General features: G+C 37.4%; 4 protein-coding genes across 11 annotated transcripts in view; 1 reads left to right on the forward strand and 3 right to left on the reverse strand.

Moving 5' to 3' along the window:
• The window catches only part of nhsl1b (NHS-like 1b), a 75,815-nt gene extending 73,682 nt beyond the window's left edge, over window positions 1-2,133 (forward strand). For all 8 annotated transcript variants that reach the window (XM_056763697.1, XM_056763698.1, XM_056763700.1 and 5 more), the window contains one exon: window positions 143-2,133. In XM_056763697.1, coding sequence (XP_056619675.1) covers window positions 143-794 — 652 coding nt within the window. In that variant the 3' untranslated portion in view covers window positions 795-2,133. The remainder of the gene's footprint in view (window positions 1-142) is intronic.
• A 480-nt stretch (window positions 2,134-2,613) lies between these two features.
• hebp2 (heme binding protein 2) lies at window positions 2,614-5,794 on the reverse strand. Its single transcript, XM_056764537.1, has 5 exons — window positions 5,628-5,794; window positions 5,332-5,411; window positions 5,021-5,153; window positions 3,639-3,819; window positions 2,614-3,542 (listed from the first exon to the last, which is right to left on the reverse strand). The coding sequence occupies exons 2-5, from the start codon at window positions 5,404-5,406 to the stop codon at window positions 3,362-3,364; spliced, it is 570 nt and encodes a 189-aa protein (XP_056620515.1). The 5' UTR covers window positions 5,407-5,411; window positions 5,628-5,794; the 3' UTR covers window positions 2,614-3,361.
• A 229-nt stretch (window positions 5,795-6,023) lies between these two features.
• Window positions 6,024-15,196, reverse strand: kif25 (kinesin family member 25). Its single transcript, XM_056765235.1, has 15 exons — window positions 15,128-15,196; window positions 14,101-14,166; window positions 13,696-13,818; window positions 13,455-13,593; window positions 12,401-12,504; window positions 12,000-12,085; window positions 11,804-11,843; window positions 11,652-11,719; window positions 11,492-11,566; window positions 10,340-10,483; window positions 10,042-10,218; window positions 9,223-9,377; window positions 7,474-7,698; window positions 7,196-7,351; window positions 6,024-7,083 (listed from the first exon to the last, which is right to left on the reverse strand). The coding sequence occupies exons 1-15, from the start codon at window positions 15,194-15,196 to the stop codon at window positions 6,932-6,934; spliced, it is 1,779 nt and encodes a 592-aa protein (XP_056621213.1). The 3' UTR covers window positions 6,024-6,931.
• Window positions 15,197-15,803: 607 nt separating this feature from the next.
• On the reverse strand, window positions 15,804-19,919 carry acat2 (acetyl-CoA acetyltransferase 2). The gene is made up of 9 exons (XM_056765234.1): window positions 19,781-19,919; window positions 18,927-19,061; window positions 18,647-18,828; window positions 18,146-18,263; window positions 17,907-18,050; window positions 17,653-17,775; window positions 17,362-17,516; window positions 16,996-17,106; window positions 15,804-16,649 (listed from the first exon to the last, which is right to left on the reverse strand). Exons 1-9 carry the CDS (start codon window positions 19,827-19,829, stop codon window positions 16,479-16,481), a joined length of 1,188 nt encoding a protein of 395 aa, XP_056621212.1. The 5' UTR covers window positions 19,830-19,919; the 3' UTR covers window positions 15,804-16,478.
• Between the last annotated feature and the right edge of the window lie 302 nt (window positions 19,920-20,221).

The raw sequence follows: 20,221 nt of genomic DNA on the forward strand, positions 1-20,221 counted from the left end.
TAAATGATGTCAGAATTTTCATTTTAAATGTGAACTATTCCTTTGATTAATATTAAAACATAATTAATTGGTTTTATTGAGATTCCCTTTTAAAAAAAAATATTTCGTGACTTTTTTTAATCCGCCATATTTCTTTTTCCAGGTCAAAGCGGAAGGTCCTCGGACGCAGGGAATCCGAAGAGGACCAGACACGAGGCCCCCAGTCACCGCCGATCACCCCAACAGGCACGCCCCCGAGCCAGACTTCCTCTTTGACCCGTCAATCAGGTTCGATCCAGCGTAACCTCCGCAAATCAGCGACCAGCAGCGACACGTTCAAAGCTCTCCTCCTGAAGAAAGGCAGTCGTTCTGAGACCAGCTTCAGAATGTCTGCTGCCGAGATGTTGCGCAGCACCGACCCACGCTTCCAGAGGACGCGCTCTTTAGACTCCACATTTGACCCTGCCTCTCCAACTACGCCGACACCCGACAGCCCCTACGGTTCTCCAGGCCGCAGCAAGAGGGCGGTCGACGACTGGCCGCGATGCTCATCGGGGTCACCCTTCGCGACATCACCGTCGCTGATTGGTCCAAAGTACGGCCGATCACGCACGCCCCCCTCCGCTGCCAGCAGCAAGTACAATGCCCGCAGTCGAATCCTCAGCAGCCCAATGACTGTTATTTGCGAGAGGGATGGAGAACTCACGGAAAGTGGAGATTACTTAGAAGAGCCATGTCCTGTGTCTCCGGTACAGCGGCCTCTTCCCATCTATCAGGATGCTAACAGCACTTTATGTGAGCAGAGCAGCAGTTAAGACTGAACATGGTTGTCTCCAGGTGTAGAAATGGCAGAATGTCAATACAACACCAGAAATCGACCGAGGCTGGAGGCCGGGAGAGGTTGAACTCTGTGAAAGGAATGGCCAGCCGCCGTTCCAGGCAGTGTCCTCATGTTATAGTGTGGACTAAGGCATGCTGGGATCTGAGGTAGCTCCGCCAGATCAGGCGGTCAGATCAAGCAGTAGGCAGAATACACTGTATGCGTAGCTTTCCAGAAAAAACTTTCTTTTGAAGGAAAATCTGCTTTCAATGGCAATACTAGACTCCTCTTTCCAAAGCCTGGCAGTTACTTTTGTTATTTTGTTCAGCTTGTTTTTAACTCTTTACACTTCAACAGATTTGTTTTGGTGAAGCAGTTGCCACGCATGTGAAGGAATTACTAAGTGAATAAGTGTTCTCGTAGTTCAAGTTGATGGCAAAGTGCTGAACGCGATTGTTTTCCGCATTGTTGGAAAATAGAAATCCAGGTGTGTCTTAAAGTTTACCGAGGCTGCTTTTTTAGCACCCTTATGTTTTTTAATATGCTGGTTTTTAAAGAATTTAACAGATTTTTCCCGCACTGTTCGTTGTTCAGCCAAGTGTCCAGATTGAAAAAAGGAATCGTGTCATGAGAGACTGGAGTAACGGTTTGTTTGTGAAAAAATATTTGATTTTCGGCATGTAGGTTTGCACTGTTCATCGTCTCATTTTTTGTGTGTTTCTCTTAAAACATTGTGTCTGTGTTCATTATTTTTATTTTCGAAAGTTCATTCTGACATAGGACTTACTTGAAACATGACCGGTGTACTCGTAATTGTTTGGTTACCAAAGACTTGCAGTCTAATTTGCTGTTTGCCCACTAAGACTGAAAGCAGGGTGTTTATTCGACAGAGAGAGAAGATGTTCTGTTCTTTTGGCTTGTGGTGATAAAGACAAGCTTTGACGTAACCACGGCTTAATAACTAACTCTCTCCTGTTTACCTGTCAAACGTGTTTGTTCCTTGTGCAGTTTTATAATGTTTTTATGTATATACCTAAAGAAATGTTAAGTAACACCTGAACTTATTTTCAAAGAGTTTTTACATTTTAGACACCTTTGCTAGGAGTGGCTATCTTTTTGTAGAGTATTTATTTTAGAATAGCCAGAATGTGGTTTGATATACTGTAGTGTGGGAGGTGAATGTGTGATTAAACACGGTTCATTATGAAATCAAAATGTCTAACCTGTTCCTTCAGCACTCAGAAAATAAAATCAGGAGAAAGAGCTAAATGAACTCAGCAGCTTACCCTCTGGAGTACGTCTCTGTAATAAAACATGGTGATATTTAAAAATTGCCCATCTGTCTTGTGTCTGTCTTTGATTCACTGCCACCTGTCAGAAGCCAACCCAAACCACAATCTCATTAGCGCCGTCGCCATGGCACCCACAGCCGTCCATCAGGCTTTGAGAGATCACTTCTAACCACTCCCTCTTCCGTCAAGCTTTAAAGCTTCTCAGACCAATATTTTCTCATATTGGCATTTGTCCTGTAATAGTTTTAATATCGAGCAAACAAAACAGTTTTCCTGAATCCTTCATGTTTTGATTATAGCAGCATTATAGAGAAATTCACATCTTGTTTCTCAGCCTAAAAGGGTAATTTTCTGCCAAGCACATAAACATCATGGTCAAGTTAAGCTAAAATGTGATGACAATGCACTGCATCTGTCTTACAGGCCTCATATGGATGCTTGCTTACACCTGAGATTCTATCCTTTAAAAAGTTCATTTAAAAAGAGTTTCTACATCTTTAAAAAGACTACAATGAAAGTAAATAAAAGAAAATTCAAATTTATTCATGTGTGAAACCCAATCAGCTTCAAAACAAACAAACACACCAATGACAGTTAAATACACCGATGCCCTAAATACATTGTTCCCTTTAATGTTCAGATATGTAGTGCAACACAAACAGATCATATTAAAAAAGAGGTTTTATATTATTTCACTGTATATAAAAAAACAGGCAGCACACAGCCCTTCAATTCAAATTTAAATAATCTTGGAATTATAAGGTTTTATCAGACGTTTTTGTCAAATTCCAGTTGTTCACAAATTCTGTGACAACTTATTAACATTATGTGAGTGTACATTTTGGTCTTTGTATATAAAAACATTTTTTTTTTGAAAAAAGTCAAATGGAATGCAAAAACGTTTAAACTTCTTATCTCAAAACTGCTCAGAATGCAGACAGAACCTTAAAATTCCAAGTGAAGATTTGCATCTTCTAGGAAATTATTAGTGTAAAACTCTATGATGTAGTCTGTAATTCACAATCTTAAAGGTTATAAGATATTCAAGATTATTTTAACATGTTATGATTTCAGAATCAATTTTAAGTAACAAAACATGTAATAGATATGAGAAATGCTATACCATCAGTACAGTGTCAAATTCTCATAAAACCTTTCAGGCACTTTGGGTATATAGTAAACAAAAAACATCTATACATGAATGGTTTTGTTAAACTATTAAAAAAAATTGACCTCCTATTCACTTCAGATGCTTTGACCCAAATGCTTTTTATTCTTCATCTTTAATGAGCCACACCTCATTCCTGCGGTTGGTCAGTTTAAAGGGGCTGTCGTACCCCGCCCTGAAATATGGGGCCTCCTTGAATTTCATTCCATCTTTATTAAGGCTCTCGATCAGTTTCTGAAGCTCTTCGTGGCTGTTCTGACTGTTAGCAAAGCCTCCGTAGGTCCTGCAAAAGCATTTCCAAAGAAAAGTCAGATCCTTTGATTCTATAGATTCCACAGCAACAGAATGACTTTAATCCCCAATTCGAAGATAAACATACCTAACAAATGCCGTAAATTCGGTTCTGCTCTCAATAAAAACATCTGCTTCGGTAGGTTTGGGTGGGTCAGCCTGATGTTCCTCAGGAATGTAAAAGGAAACAGTGAAGGTGCTCTCACAGGCAGGTCCAGCCCCGGGTTCCAACTTACAGCTCACAGGTGCAGTCATCTCCACCTTACACTCTATAATGCATGAAAATGCAGGACAACGTCATGAAAAAAGTTTAAATAAAAGGGATAATTCATCCAAAAATAAGAATTCTGTCATCATTTACCCACGCGCATGTAATTTCATACCTGTATAAATTGCTTTGTTCCGATGAACACAAAGAAAGATATTTGGAAGAATATTAGTAATTTCAGTTCCGGGACATCATTGACTACCATAGTAGGAAGAATTAAATGGTGGCCGAAGGTGCCCGAGGATTCTTTGTATTCTTAAATTCTTCAAAATTTCTTTCTCTGTGTTCATTGAAACAAAAACATTTATACAGGTTCGAAACAACCTGAGGTTGAGTGTACTAAATGTGATTAAATGTATATTAAATATGAACTGATTGCAAAGTCTCAAATATTAAGGCCACGCAAAATCCCACTAGAGTCATTTAGCAAGAACAATGTGACCTGGTGAATCATTAACAACTTATTCTGTGCACACTGCCTGTCATATGATTGTTAATAGTATAATAGTAAAGAAATGTTTAGTCTGCCAATTCTGAGAATGTTTACACTTGGAGTCCACATGTATTATTCAGCTCATAGAAAATCTTTATTTCTAGACAAAAAAACCTGTCAAAAACACAAATGAAGCCTTTTTACGTAAGGCTTTCCGAACTCAATTTAAGCCAAAAATATATTCCAGAGCTTGGCATAACTAGAAATGCTGTGTATTCATTATAAAAACATGAAGAAAGTCCCTAAGTTGTTCCCTAAGCCTTTATTTTTTTTTTAAATGGTGGGAGTACCAGTCAGTACAATTGCTTTGGAACCTAATGTTCCAAATATGGTAAGAGGCGTTACATTTCCGTAACACGCTTGCAGTATTCGACCAATCACTACGCACTGGTTAACTGGCCAATCATAGCACATTTATGACGAGTTTTGTAACAAATCCACACGTTTCAGAGAGGCGGGGCAAACAGGAGATACAAACATGCACATTATGTGAAAACTACAGCGTTTTTTAACCTTAACTCGTGTAAACACATTGCATTGCATTGCATTACATCTAAAGCAAACCGTAATATTCGTTTAAGCAGGGTTATATGATCCCTTTAAGGCCCCTTGTTCGTTTGTTGAGGCCGGCCCCCTAGTTGAGACTCTGCTCTAGAACAAATAACCTTGGTTTATAAGATTAGACAAAAAGAAAAACAAGACCACTTACTCTTTTCATTAGTTCCCTGAATATATTTGAAGAGTCTTCTGAACCCTAAGCTGAAGGCTGGGTCCTGCTCCATGCCACTGATAGCTGTGCTAACCCACTTAGTTGCGTGGTAAGTGCGGATCTCATAATCTCCCTTACAAGAACAAAATAATCAATTATGACTTTTAATATATGAACAAACAAAAACTTCGATTGAAAAAGTAAATAAAACGCAGTCAGCCATAAAAGGTTATATGGGTGGGGGGGTCTGTTTTGACAGAATTAAACAAAATGTTCACAACACATGGATCTGGGTTCTGTCATTTACTAACCTTACTCTCTTGAGGAGTAAACTTTGGGTTCTGCAGTCCAGTTGAAAATAAAGTTTGGCCGATGGCTTTAAGCATCTCGACTGTTTAAAAGAGTCAAAATACAAACGACGCTTAAGTTACATTAGCAGCAGTTTTGGCCCGATAATGGATAACTCTGATCGAACAATCCTTTCAAGCATTAGCTATACATGAAAATATACATACAAATTTAGATGATTTCGCAATTCACAATGGTTATAAATTTACAATATCAAATATGTCATTTATTGCAGCAAATATAACTCTCACACACCCACCTGTTCGCTGGTTCGAGTTAAAATCAGAAAATGCGCGAGATCTCAGAAAACAATTCAGTATTTATTCTTCCTTCAGAGACGTTTTATAACATTAAGATAAAGAAGATGCAGTCAAATGCGCTATGTAACAACCGTAAGGTTAAGTAACATTTCACTGCCACTTCCGTGTTGTCATGTTACATGACTTGGAAGAGAAGGTTTTTGATTGGCTGTGACGAAGATGTAAAGTAGGAGACACGCCCTAGTTATGCTTCACTAGTGTGTAAAAGAAAAAAAAAACATGATGCATGATTCATCAAACAATGGAAAACTTGCATAAAAGCATAATATCTCTTCACAATTTATTGAACAGTTTTAAATATAGATAAATCTTTTATATACATTATAAAGGCGTAATGTTAAAGACGTTGAGTTATGTAATGTTAATTTGAAATAAAGTATATGAACAACAGTTGGGTTGACATACAATCTTTAAAAGACATACATTTTGCATTTTAAATGAATACTTTAGCTCAAACTAATGGATAATTGTATACATAATCCTGTGATGTGTTTAGACCGAGTAGCCTTACTGTAAACATATTTCAGAGAAACATTAACAAGTAGCAGAATAAACCAGAAAGATGTCATTTCTAAAATAAAAAAGCATATACATTAGTCACTATACCATTTTTTCTGATTTGTGACCCTGGACAACGAAACCAGTTTTATGCATACATTTTTCCAAATTGAGATTTCATACTCTGAAAGATGAATACATACGTTTATATTGATGTATGAGTTGTTAGAATAGGACAATATCTGGCTGAGATACAACAGTTTAAAACTCAGGAATCTGAGACTGCAAAAAAAATATTGGGAAAATTGCCTTTGAAGTTTTGTAATCCGGGGCACTGCGGCAGAGCATCCACTCAGAAAAATAAAGTTTTTATATATTAAAGGTGGGAAATTGATAAAATCTCTTCATGGAAGATTTAAAACCTAATGATTTTTGGCATGAAAGAAAAATCGATAATTTTGACGCATACAACGTATTTTTGTCTTTTACTGAAAATGTTCCTGTGCTACTTAAGACTGGTTTTGTGATCCAGGGTCACATTTAAACAATTTTTTAAATCCAAGTCTCATCTGTCACCATTAAGCAAAGAATCATGTATGTGCCCAGATTTCACTTTTAAGAACGTTAAACAAAACTGAAGCACATCATTATATGACTTATATGCATACAAATAAAACTGTATGTGCATTTCCCTATGTAGTCTTTTACATCAAATGCATCTCCCTGTTGGTCATTTCTCTGTAGGTTACTTCATCTTCAAAGCTGTGTTTTTTCTGCGTGGCGGTTCTCTCTGGACCTGTCTGGCTCTGGCACCGAAGCCAAGAGACTGAAGGGACTCCGTGAGAAAGCGTTGAGTGGGAGACACACACAGCATTATCAGAAGCTTGGCGTCCCCTCCTTTGTTAGAAGTAAAACGAAATTCAGAGATAGAAATGCAGGTCAGATGAGGTTTAAAGTGTCACCCTTTGTGCATATACATTTGTAAGGTAAACTTGTGTTTCACAGTTACCTATGGCGTCCTGGAGCAAATGTGTTAGTTTGCTGTTGCGGTAGGGTACGTGAGGTCGTTGTTCAGCTAAAGCTCCCAGAACATCAGACAAAGCCGAGAGACTACGATTTATACAGGAGCTCTCCCTCAGAGCTGCACCTGTCACACCTGACATCCCTAGACAAGAGTATAATTGTCGAATTAATAGTCATTAATCCTATCAAATGGTCTGATAACTAAATATGATTATTATGTTTTATCTTATCACAACAAACCCACATTATATCCTCCAGACTCACCCACACACTCACTCCCAGCCAGGTCTACTAACTGCAGCTTGGTCTTGAGGTGAGTCTGTGCGATGCTGGGTCGGGGAGAGGGGCACGGTGAGTTACAGGGGGAGTGACACGGTGAAGAGGCGGGGCTAGACGTGCGAGAAGAGGCGGCCCTGCGGCAACGTGGGCTCCACCATTCCTTCTGGGGCATCCTTCTTATATCCTGCCTGGTACTCTGAAGCCTGCGAGCTGCAATAGATGTATATCACACAAAGTCCTTAAAAGAAGAATCCAAACATTTTTTTTATACTACGATAGACCCATAAATCAGTTTTATGGTAGCTTTATGGCTTGCTTTATTAGGTCCTTGAGTGCTACTGTGAGAAACCTTTGGAGTGAGGACTAAGTGCTCTTTTCAGAATAGCGAGAAAGCACTTTTAGTGTGTGCGTATCTGGAGATAACTAATCCAGCAGATGTAAGGGAAAATTGAGTTGGTAAAATGCCCGTTTGAGTGTGTGCACTTTTAGATAATGCACTCAGAGTTACACTTTTAACAGCCATAACTTTGTACGTGTGGCAGACAGCTGTGTTTGAGTTTAAGTGAGTTGAGTAACTTAGAGATTTGTGTCTTTTAGTTCATTTATGTTAGCTCTAAAGCCCTCTATAAGCTTGTGTATTCCTAAAAGTTCAACTTTTAGCAGATAAAAAATATTGATGACTCATGTTGCACTACACAGATAAGGACACAGATAAAGCTTATTGGCTATTATTTAAAGGGGTCACAGCTAAAACAAACAATATTGTTTGTTTTAGATGTAATGCAATGTGTATTTTTCACAAAACGTGCATGTTTGTATCTCCTCTTTGCCCAGCCTATCTGCAAACGCTCAGATTTTTTACAAAGCTCATCGCTCTCTGAAAAGCGAGGTGTGCTATGATTGGCCAGTTAACCAGTGCGTAGTGATTGGTCGAATACTGCAAGTAGGGCTGGGCGATATATCTTGCAATTCTTATGCTCTCAGTTTCTCAATGAATTACGGTTAAATGCCGCCACATCCGAAAGCCAGAGGCCGCTCTTGTGCAGAAACTCTGAATTTGAGAAACAGAAGAGGAACGATTAGTTCCAGGAAATGCCAATGGTCATATTCTATCGCTGTTCTTCAAACCTTTTCAGCTATTTTCATGATAATAAAGTATATTTATTGTGATGATGTTTGACATGTGATGCTTTTTCAAATGTATGTTATAAAAGACTCAATCTCGTAGTGATTTTAGATTGAGCAGTACTTCCTACTGATCAAAGAGCCGTAGTTCATGGAAGAGCTGTGCATATAACACAGAATCCATTTCAAAATCAATTTAGACATGTATAACTAGCATGAATCGCGATATATATTGCCCAGCCCTAATTGCAAGCGTGTGATGTAAATGTAACTCCTCTAACCATATTTGAAACGTCAGGTTCAAAAGCAATTGTACTGACAGGTATGCCCACCTTACTTTCGTAAACATTTGGGTGGTCTGATGAAGATTTGTGGGGAAGAGTGGTTACACAAGGTGTTTCAGGCAGGCCTGGGTGAGCATTCGCTTTTAGATATAATGCATCTTTTGTTCCGACACTTTAATTTTTGCAATTGTATGTGTCTAATACATGCATGGGCAACTTTTAACACACCAAAGATACAGAAAAACACTTTCTTCGCACCATATGACTCCTATAAAAAGCCTGTTCCAGTGAACTATTTAATACGCCGCCATAAGATGCATCCTACCCAGTGTCAGTGCATCAGGGCTTTTGGAGGTGACGGTGAGAGTGACGATGAAATGAGATCTGGAAGAATCTCTGTGCACCAGGGTGGGACTGTGAGCTCTTAGTTTTAACACAGAGTTGATCAGCTGCATCACCCCTGCTGAACTCCGTACCAGCCTGACACACAAAAAAAAGGGCCAGTTAAACACATGCAAACCTGTGACAGTCATGTGCACATTGAGATCATGGGCAGACTAAAACAATTTAACTCAAAGCTCAAAGTACAACAGAGAAGCAGGTTAAACAAACAGATTAATACACATGAACAAAAAACAGCTAACAGCTAGAAAGATTTACTGTATAATGTAATGAACAGATGAAGAGTGTGGATCCAAAATGAGATAATTCCTTTAAAAAAAATCCAAAATCAAGTTTTTATTACGTTATCATGTTTTTGTTGTGTTTTATTGAGTAAGTTAGTCATATTTTTTAAGTTATTATGACTTAAATCAACACAAATTAAACTGCAGTTAAATAGATATTAATTGGAATGCACTGTAAAAAACATGATTTTTTAAAATTCTCATTTTGGAACCACACTCTTCAGATAAAGAAATCATGTTAAAAAATGTATAATAATTATAATAAACATTTAAAATAATTATTTAAGATTAATGTAAAAATACATAATAATAGAGTTATTTAAAACATCAATTTAAAAGAATTGAAAAAGAATTGAGAAAAATGCTTGAAAAGATTTTATACTGTACTTCTCACTTCAACAGAAAAAGGTTAAAGGTAGGTTAAAGCTGGCATCTATAACCTGACTGCTGTCACTCACTCATATTTCAAACAGGGCACGTCACTTGTGCCTGTGCTGGTGGTGATAACCTCTCTCTTCACCCCGACTGCTTCACCATCTTCATCTCTGGCCAGCAGGTCCAGAACCTCATTATTATAAACCTCCACCACTGACATCTCCACTGTATGACTGTCTGCAGGCTTCTCTGAGATCAACCTGAAACGTGCAGCAATACAGACCGACAGAGAGTCTTCAAGTTAGAATATCAGATTCCAAATGTGATATTGTAGTGCAGTGATTTTTTCTGTACTGTGATAGAGAAGTGATGTGAGTTTACTTGAACAGTTCATCGGCTGCTTTTGGAATGATGCCCTGTTGAGAGTCCTTCACTGCAGCTGTGGGGCCTTCAGACTGAGAGCCGATCATCGTGTGTGTCTTTCCACTGCCCGTCTGCCCATACGCCATAATACAAACATTAAACCTGAACAAAAGATAGCAGATTAAAATATTGACAGCTGCAGAAAAAAAAGACCCATCCAAAAAAAATTTGAATTAGCCTTTCTAGGTGTATTGTGGCCATTCCAGTCCAGTATTGAATTTCAATAAAATCAAACCTAAGGTGTGACAAAGTCATCCAACAGCAATGTGAAAGACTAAAAATCGAGGTTATCACACAAAAAGGAAGACAATTTTAAGTTTCTTAAATACATATACAAATATTGTTGTATTGCGTGAATATGAACTTGTTTGCTTCGCAGTGTTTGTGGTCTGGAAAAATACAGAACATCTTTTCTATTTTGACCTGTTTCTGTAGTGTTCATCTATGAAAGTAAATACAAATATAAACAATATTATTGCTTGAAATTTGGGAGAAATATTGTTACCAGTTCACAGAATGAAACAAAATAATAATTTGACCGAAACACATAACTATAGTATGTTAATAGTAAATTCAGAAAAAAATATTACATGAATTTTTTAATGGTATCTTGGTTTTTTCTGTGGCTGTATATACGAGCCAAAACGAACATAAAAATATATGCGACTAACCATAATAAATATTAAACTATATAAATAAGGGAATTTATTAAGGTGATAACTTGATGTTGCTACTACAAAGGCCAGTCAAAATCAGGCTCTACATTGATTATTGAAGGTACAATAATGAAGGTTCACTGGAACGGAGCGAAAAGAAAAATAGCTTTAGTTACAGTATTCAAACAAGGTCAAAATAAATGAGGAAGTTAGCCTTGAAAAGAAAATAATAAACCACAATCAAAACATTTCTGTCCTGAGCAGATACAATTTTTCAGAGGATGCCCGAGTTAGCAGAAAAACGCACGTGATTTGATCTGTAACGCTTGAGATGCGCAAGAAAAAACAAAGATGTGTTCGAGTCAGGATTACAGTTAAAATTATGCCAGAGAAACAAATTTGTTAACCTTATTCATCCGAAAGAGGCTGTGGATAGATTGAACAGAATACTCACCCATCAAGCAGAGAGGTCAGAAGAGGCTTCACTTCATCAAACACAGTCTCTTGATCATCATCTGGACCATGTACTCTGCAAATCAAATCATAATAGATGTTACATCAGCCACCACCCAAAGCACCTGTTTTAAAACAGAAATGTTGAACAATCCACTTACCTCTCAAACTCAAATATTTTGTTCATTATAGGACTCGAGGTTTTGACGCAGTTTACAAGTACAGAGTCCTGCAAAACAAGCATAAACAAAGATAATGAATCTGTTATGAAGGGGGAAAGGACCCCATAAAAAGAAAAAATCTATTCACTCACATCATTGAAAGCTTGGATAACTGCTTCACATGATGATGCGCTTAAAATAAAAAGGATGTAGAATTTCAGTAAATAGGACCATCCCAAACCAAAATGGCTTTGGATATTGCATTATAAATATTCAAAAGAAATAACATTCAACAACATTCAATAGCATGCATTTACCACTGTTCAATCAATGTTTACATTCTTTTACCCATTAGATGTGGGGGATCCTGGGCTGTGATCAAAAGGTAGAATTGGACGGACCCTGCAGTGAACTCTTATATTACCCCTCAGCTCCTACAAAGAGAAACTTGCTCATTAATCAAACTAAACATCTAAATAAATACATTCATGAAATAAAGATGTTCTATTTACAACACCATTTTAGGTTACAACACTTTTTATAGTCATTGAGTCACAAAATAACCTTTACAGTCAAGAGTAATATTTATCATAATCGAATCAACCTCACTGGATTAGGCATAATATTTGTATTCTAATTGGAACATTTCTTAGTCCATCATAACTATTATGACGTCATAATTGAATGGAAAATTGTGACACTATGATTTTATTAGTAAAAGTGAATCCAACCAGAGAATCAAGACGTACAACCAAAGTGTTGTGGAGGAGTCTCCTCCTCACTCTCTCCTCTCTGCACCTCTGCTGCTCTTCATGTAGAGTGTGTTCAAGAGCCGCTACCTGATCCTGCAGCTCTACACAAAACACATCAGCACATGAACATTAACACAACAATTCAATTCAAAAAAGGTTCATGTAAACAATGAGTCATTTTTATCAACGGGATACATTAAGAAGGATTAAACAGTTGGTAATCTCAAATGGGACGCACACTTTGAGCTAAAGGGAAAGGGAAGTGCAAGCCAATTAAGCCAATAATCTCTTAATGGGACATTGCAGCTGGACAGTGTATTAATTGCACAGTAATGCAGCAGGACATGCGCTGATGTATAAGCCACCCCTTTTTTGCCAATGACATTTAAATCATCAGCATATTGGCAATTAAAATATAAAAAAAGCAGAGTACATTTTATTATTTTGCCTTGTAGGCCTCTGATGCATCCAACTAACAGATAAAAAATATAATATAATATAATTTATGAAATTCAACCAATGCAACATTGCATGTTACTGGATTAGTCTTGTAGTTTCACAAATTCAACTGTAGGCCTATAAATGACAAGGGATGCTCAGGGCTTGTGGGAGGCTTGTCACTACGGTGTGCAGGTGACGCACAAGCCACATGACCTTGCTGTCCCTGCTGACTCCACCTTTCCCTGGAGGAGAGGCCGTGGGGGAGGGGGGACCGTGGATTATCTCTGAATACTGCACCACATACCTACTGTCACAACCAGCTTTGCTTTGTGATACAGACAGAGGAAGATGGGAGAGATGGTGAAGAATAAAGGGAACAGGATTGAGTGAGATTAAATAAGAGAGAAATTGAGCGAATGTGAGGGATTGAGATTTGAGAGGTTGAAGCAACGGAGGAGATTTGAGTTTAAATTTCAGGATGTCATATTACTTTCCTTATGTTTTCAATGAAATGCATTGTTATTCAGTGTAATAGTGAATGAGACCATTAAGTGCGTATACAAATAACACATGACTCTGATTTCTCACTTCAGCTCTATAGAAGACTTACTATGAATATCACTTTGGTGATCCTGGATACCATTTCTGCCTGTTCCCACACATTCCAAAAGCTGTCTGCTTTGATCCTCCAGTTCTTTGGCAAATCCCTTGTAGATTGCAAAGACATCCCTCAAATCCTGTTTGAGCACCTGGAAAACCAGTACAGATTAACACATTCAAACATTGGTGATGGTGGCGGGACAAACAATAAAACACTACAGATGCATTTAAGATGTTGTTTGTGCCATCACCTTTACTTCATACAGAAGTTTGGAGAGAGCCACATGTGTGGACTTCTGCACTTGTCTCTGCTGATGGTTCTGTTTCTGGACACGGATATCCTCATTCCTTTCATATCGGAGTTTGGCCAAAGACTTTTCAAAGAAAGTGTAAGATAGGTGAATGAGGCATATACAAAACGAAAATGCTATTAATTAACAACATAACTAGTTGTATTATATATTAGCCAAGCTTTCACATCCATGTCTAGTTGAAATAATAATTACGTGAGGAAATTAGGTGAAACTGGTGAGCACCTGCCGTCTGTCTGCAAGCCACTTATCTCGCAGTGAACCATCTGTTGGGTCAAACCTCCAACTGGAGGATCAACCTCCATTAGCGTAGTTAAATGCAATTCATACTAAAAACGTTCTTACCTCGGCGAGTTTCAGGTGAAGGAGAGCATTCTCTGTTTCCAACTGCAAAATGTGTTCCTCCTTACTCTAAACATAGAGATAATAAGAAAGATACATTTAAAAGGATTCGAAATAATTTACAGAAATGTTGTTTGTGATATACAAAATATAATTGTTGTAAAAGTAAGTAATTTCTTTCATAAACAAGCTAAATTATCATTTTATAAAAATTGAAATTGATGACTTGGAGCCAACTGTGTAAAACTTTCCAGGTGAGACCTCAAGAAGCTGCCTGATAAAATCCAAATTCCAGGTAATGGAGACTTTAAGGATGCTAGAATAAAGTTTTGAGTTCTATTTGATGCTTTTAGTCACAACATAATTGTGCAATTGTGTAAATCCAGTTTTGATGAATTTACTCTTATTTTAAAAAGCGCAACAACAAAAAAACAAATGTTTCAAAACTGAATGGTTGTGTACCTTGTTACGTACAGATTAAAACAGTATAAAGTGTTATAAAGTATTTTTAAAGTTATTAAGAAATTATAAATAAATTATAGACTCACATAAACTTTACACCTGTGGCAGTGTTTAGGCATTACAGTCATCATTTGATTAGAATATTACAACAAGTCTTCCATGCCAAATATGCTGCCTATGTAGTCAGCTCACTAGATATTGAGACAGCCACCTCTTTCAATTTCTTTTATCAAAAAATAATGGCGGTATTTTATTGTATATCACTATAACATTATTAGAAAAACCTATAACATGGAATGAATGATTATTCAGTAAAATATAGGCTACTAAAAATGTTGTAATCTGCTTTTAGTTGTAGCCTATTACACAAAAGGGCAAAATAAACGACGTTTAATTAGGCCTACATATTTTCATTTTGTTATAGTAGCCTATTATTGTAATAATATTTAATAAACAAAATATCAATCATAACCATAGATAGTCCTGCAAAGCATGTAACCTACATTGAAAGACCACTTTCTCTTCAAAATTCCCTTAATGCTGTAAAATTCAGTAAAAAGAAACTCACCCGTAGTTTGTGCTCTAAAAGGTGGACTTGATGCGCAAATATCTGGTCTCGATTAATAAACAGAGGCATTTTAAATGAGAGCAAGAACACAATGTGAAAGGAAGCGTTTATTCTGGAGAAGTGGGCAGTAAATGATGCTCATGCATGTATGTGGTTCCTCGTCACATAGATGTAATCCGATTAGCTGCCTGCGCACAATAACCTATTTGGCTGCTTCTGTGCGTTCTGATCTATATTTATCAATAATATCCTTTCAGCATTACTTTTCCTACTGGAATGAATCCATAACAGAAATTAAATTGAATTAAATGGTTTTAATGGAAAACATGATGGTCTCTGATGTGTCTCTACTGTCTAATAGTAATGTGTTGAATTCAGTTTATGGGATCATAACACTCATAATTATACTGGGTTTTAGAATGGTATCCATTACATTTTGTATCCTTTTTAGCAGTGTTCAGTCTATTTGTGTTAAACTATTTCCTTCAATATAAATGTAAGCTTTATGCATGTACTTTGACGTATCTGTGAAACAACATGATCTCACTAATACTTTAGCAACACTGCGATCTAAGCATGCAATTAACGACGGAACGATTGTGACTAATTTAGAGATTTGGCGCCCCCTATTGACTAGAATTGTTTATGACGCTGTATATATTTGCCCTTACACATATAACTTAATTACAATTTTATTAAGCAGGAAAACAGTACGGGATATATATGTAAACAGTTCTTCCCCTGAGGTAAAAATCAACAGTGTGAAAGTATTAAAGGGCTGTCTATTGGAAGCACAGATTACAATATAATTAAGTTTTTTTGGCACATTCGCTAAGGCAGTTCTGTTAAACAGCATAGACAGTCATATCTATTACATAAATACTGGGTCCCGTTTTACATTCTGTGAGAACCACATTCACTTCATTGAACATACTGGTGAATTAATACAGAGAGAACATAAACACAACAAATTCTAATCAGTTTCTCATCATACTTCATATGCAATACATAGACCTGCACAGTTACCAATAAAAGCTCCACGGTGTGATTAGTTCAGCAGCCATAGACGAATAACACAAGGAATGTCTTAAAAGCTGATATTGCGAACCATAAATGATTAAAACTGAAGCGAACATGGTAGTGTTCAGACTATGCACAATAGATTTGCTTTTTTATGAGAGAGTAAAGACGCTCTGAGACGAAATAAGACATAACCAGACTTGGCTATTAAGACTTATGATTTTGATTATTGTTTTTTTCCCTTTTATTTACAGTGTACAAGTATATGATTGCTGTAGTGTTGTGAAAACATGTTTTACTGTTATTGTTCAATGTCAACAGTACACTGTCTTTACTCTCTTTCTACACACATGGCTATCCCCATTCCACCACCTATACACAATGACGCAACCCCTTTCTTCCCCCCGGTCCTCTGAAGTGAATGGAGCAGAGTCACCAACACTCTACAACCAGACATACCAAGAGGATGTCCAAGAGAAATAGCTCCTCCACACACATTAACCTGTAGAGAAGGAGAGAGATGTATGTGATGGGTTAAAGTTAAACTATGCTGCACTCACATGGAAATGTGTATTGGGTACACCTGATCACTACTGCAAACATAAAAGTTTATAGATAAAGCTAACAAATCAAGATTGCAAATAACCCAAATTAAATCCACATTTAGCTCCCCTGGTAATTTAGTGACTAGAATGACAGAAGAAAAGTAAATATAGAGTGACTGGTCATGATATTACCTTCTGTTTACTATTGTACTGAAATCATTGGGTTACTTCAGTTTGTGTCAATATAGAGCTGTGTAAAGGTGTATGGAGCAAAGTATAAAGTTGAGGAATCAACTAACAGACCTTTTCACGGTTTAACCCGAGCTCCTGTACCACTGCAATGGACTGAGCAGCAAAAGCTTCATTTATCTCATACAGATCGACCTCATCCAGCTTCCATCCTGCTTTCTCAACCTTGTTTAGATGTATGAGTGGAGACAAGAATGCTAGTTTGAGACAAAGTAGCCTAAATAAATTGGTAAGAAATATGGCAGAAAACCTTTAAATTTGTACTTTTGTAATTATGTTATATTCAACGAATTCTCTCATTATTCTAAACAATCTTATTCAAGAATCATTAAAAATAATAATTATCTTATATTCTCTGGCTGCATGTAAGTGTAGCATCTATTTCAAGATCTCTGAGGCTCTGACCTAACAGACACTCACAGCTTTCCTTATAGCAGGAATGGGCCCTGTGCCCATGACTGAAGGGTCAAGGCCAGCCTGAGCCCAGGATGTGATCCGTGCCATTGGTTTTAGGCCCCGCTTCTTAGCCTCTGATTGGCTCATGAGAACAGCGGCTGCGGCTCCATCATTTATCCCTATTAAGCAAAGCCAATGAAATTATGGGAACTTCTATAAACCAAGAAAACATAAATGCAATTAACACAGTCTCAGTTACTATTAAATATGAAAAAAGCTTGAAGCAATGTAACTGTGTAAGGTTTATATATGTACCTGATGCATTTCCAGGTGTTACCGTACCAGAACCGTCCTTTATAAAACATGGCTTTAGTTTAGACATAGAATCATTATTACTACCAGGCCGAGGAAACTCATCGACTTTCACTTGAACTGGACCTGAAAGAATACAAGATTTTACTTTGGACATCATATGATGAAAAGGATAACTTGGGTTTCTTTCAAATGATGCATTTATACAGATATTCCACCACTAGAAAAAAAACCATGAGCTCAAAAAGACCACTTGCCTTTCCTGGATGGAACCATGACAGGCACTATTTCCAGGTCAAAATATCCAGCCTTCTGTGCAGCTTCAGTTCTGTTCTGTGAAGTCACTGCAAACTGGTCCTGAGCTTCACGGGTCACACCCCACTGCTTGGCCACATTTTCAGCTAACACGCAAAAGAACAAACAAAACATAGACAATTTCATTGTTTTTAGAGGGGAGACTAAAGGCTGGCAACCTAAACCTGCAATGAAAGATAACCTGTGATGCCCATGTGGTAGTTGTGAAAAGCATCTGTGAGTCCATCAGTCAATATAGAATCCTGCAAAGCAGCATCTCCCATCTTCACCCCTGACCTCATATTCAGTATGTGAGGAGCCTGTAGGCAAAGTGCTGCCTGGTTATTCCTCAGTTAAGATGCTCATATTTCTTGTATACTTTACCAATAAACGTGCATTCATTAACAATTTTGTATTTAGAAATATAAGTATAGTATGTTTGGAATGTGGCGTCAGATAAAATGCATAAATTAGGTAATCATTTGCAGGCGGCGTTGTTTAAAACTTCATTCACTGTGAATAACTGTACACCTGCAAACAAACAATATACTTTTTATCTTCCGCAATCTTTATTCACAATGATGCACATGCAAAGCAAATGCTACAATTGCATCTTCATGTATCAGGCAACACAACTTCGTACTGGTTAGAAATCCATTCAAGACCTCATGCATAGCTTCAAGAAGTCTTTACAAGGATTTACCCGACTCATGCTCTCCATGCCTCCTGCTACTACTATACTGGATTCTCCTGTCATGATGGATTGAGCCCCAAGACAAACAGATTTTAGACCAGATCCACACACCATCTGACAGCTCCACGCTGGCACAGAGTATGGAATACCAGCTGCAACACTTGCCTGCCGGGCAGGGTTCTGCCCATGACCTCAAAAAAGTAAAACCAGGAGAAGTTAACACACTGTAATGCCATGATAAGTGTGTGAATACTAAAACAGTTGACTGCGTTCATTCCTTTATCTGTACCTGCAGTGAGAACATGTCCCATGATGACCTCTGAGACCTCCTCTGGTTTTAAATTAGCCCTCTTCAACACGTCTTTAATGACTACTGTCCCAAGTTCATGGAGGGGTACACTACTAAGGGCTCCATTGAATGACCCTTTGAATAAAAATGGAAACATAGCTACTTATGCATGTTTTACGATATATTATTTTCATATAAACCTTATGATTAAATCATTATTTACACAAATGATTAACAATTACAATAATTTATAAGAAATTGGCAACAAAAAAAACAGCATTTAGTCAGTCATGTGGTAAATAAACTGTGAGAGGATTACAAAAAAGTATTTTAATACTGTATTTATGTTTAAAATATGCAATATCATAACTCATAAAATCTTAATAAATTGTCAATAATTCTGTGAGACGAAAAAACATTTGTCTTTGTTAATAAGTAATTTTGTTTGTTGCAAAAATAAGTAATATAATTTCTCCTGCTCATGGCGCTACAATTAATGAACCAATCAGAGGGAAGAGAACGCTGGGGAGAACGGTAAACAACCAATCAGAACCGTTCTACCGCTTGTCGCGTCACAGTGACGCTACAAGTCGTTGTCGTTTAACAACCAACAAGCGTCCAGTAAGATAAAGAAACTACACCTGTTTTGACGACATAATAAAACTACAGTTTTGCACATGTACCCGATTTTGTCGGTTCAATCACCCAATTAGTTAAGTTATTTTATAAGCAGAGTAATGTAATAACGTTGTCTAATTTGTTAAGTAGTTGTAGTACAAGACAAGAAACTGCAACCGGAAGAAGGTGATAAGCATTGAATAAAACACAGATCTGACACCTGAGATTGGCTTTACCTATAGGAGTTCTTGCGGCAGAAACGACAACAATCGCGTCGGTGTTCATCTTTGCTGCTGTATAATAGGTTCCTTGTTATCTCCGGAGGGCTGGCTGATATATGCTGCTTGACCGGTGGAGCCTCTTCCCTCATACAGGCTTATTCATTTAATGTACGGAAGCACGAAAGCATCAAGACAGAGATCTTTCAAAGTCCCTTTATTTTTATTTTAGGATAGCGCCGTCTAATGGCGTGGATGGTTAACAAACAGGCAACATTTTGTCCCACTTCTAATCAAACACAACATATTTTCCAAGTCAGTTTATATACTGAATAAACGCATTTTAATACTAGGTCCTGAAAATTTAAGCATTGAAATATTATTCCACAAATCAATACTGATATAATGGTCATTTTAATCATTGACGGGCATTAATTAAAAGGAGAGTATCAAAAGAAA

The sequence above is a fragment of the Triplophysa dalaica genome, chromosome 13 (genome assembly GCF_015846415.1).
Source record: "Triplophysa dalaica isolate WHDGS20190420 chromosome 13, ASM1584641v1, whole genome shotgun sequence".
Lineage (NCBI taxonomy): Eukaryota > Metazoa > Chordata > Actinopteri > Cypriniformes > Nemacheilidae > Triplophysa > Triplophysa dalaica.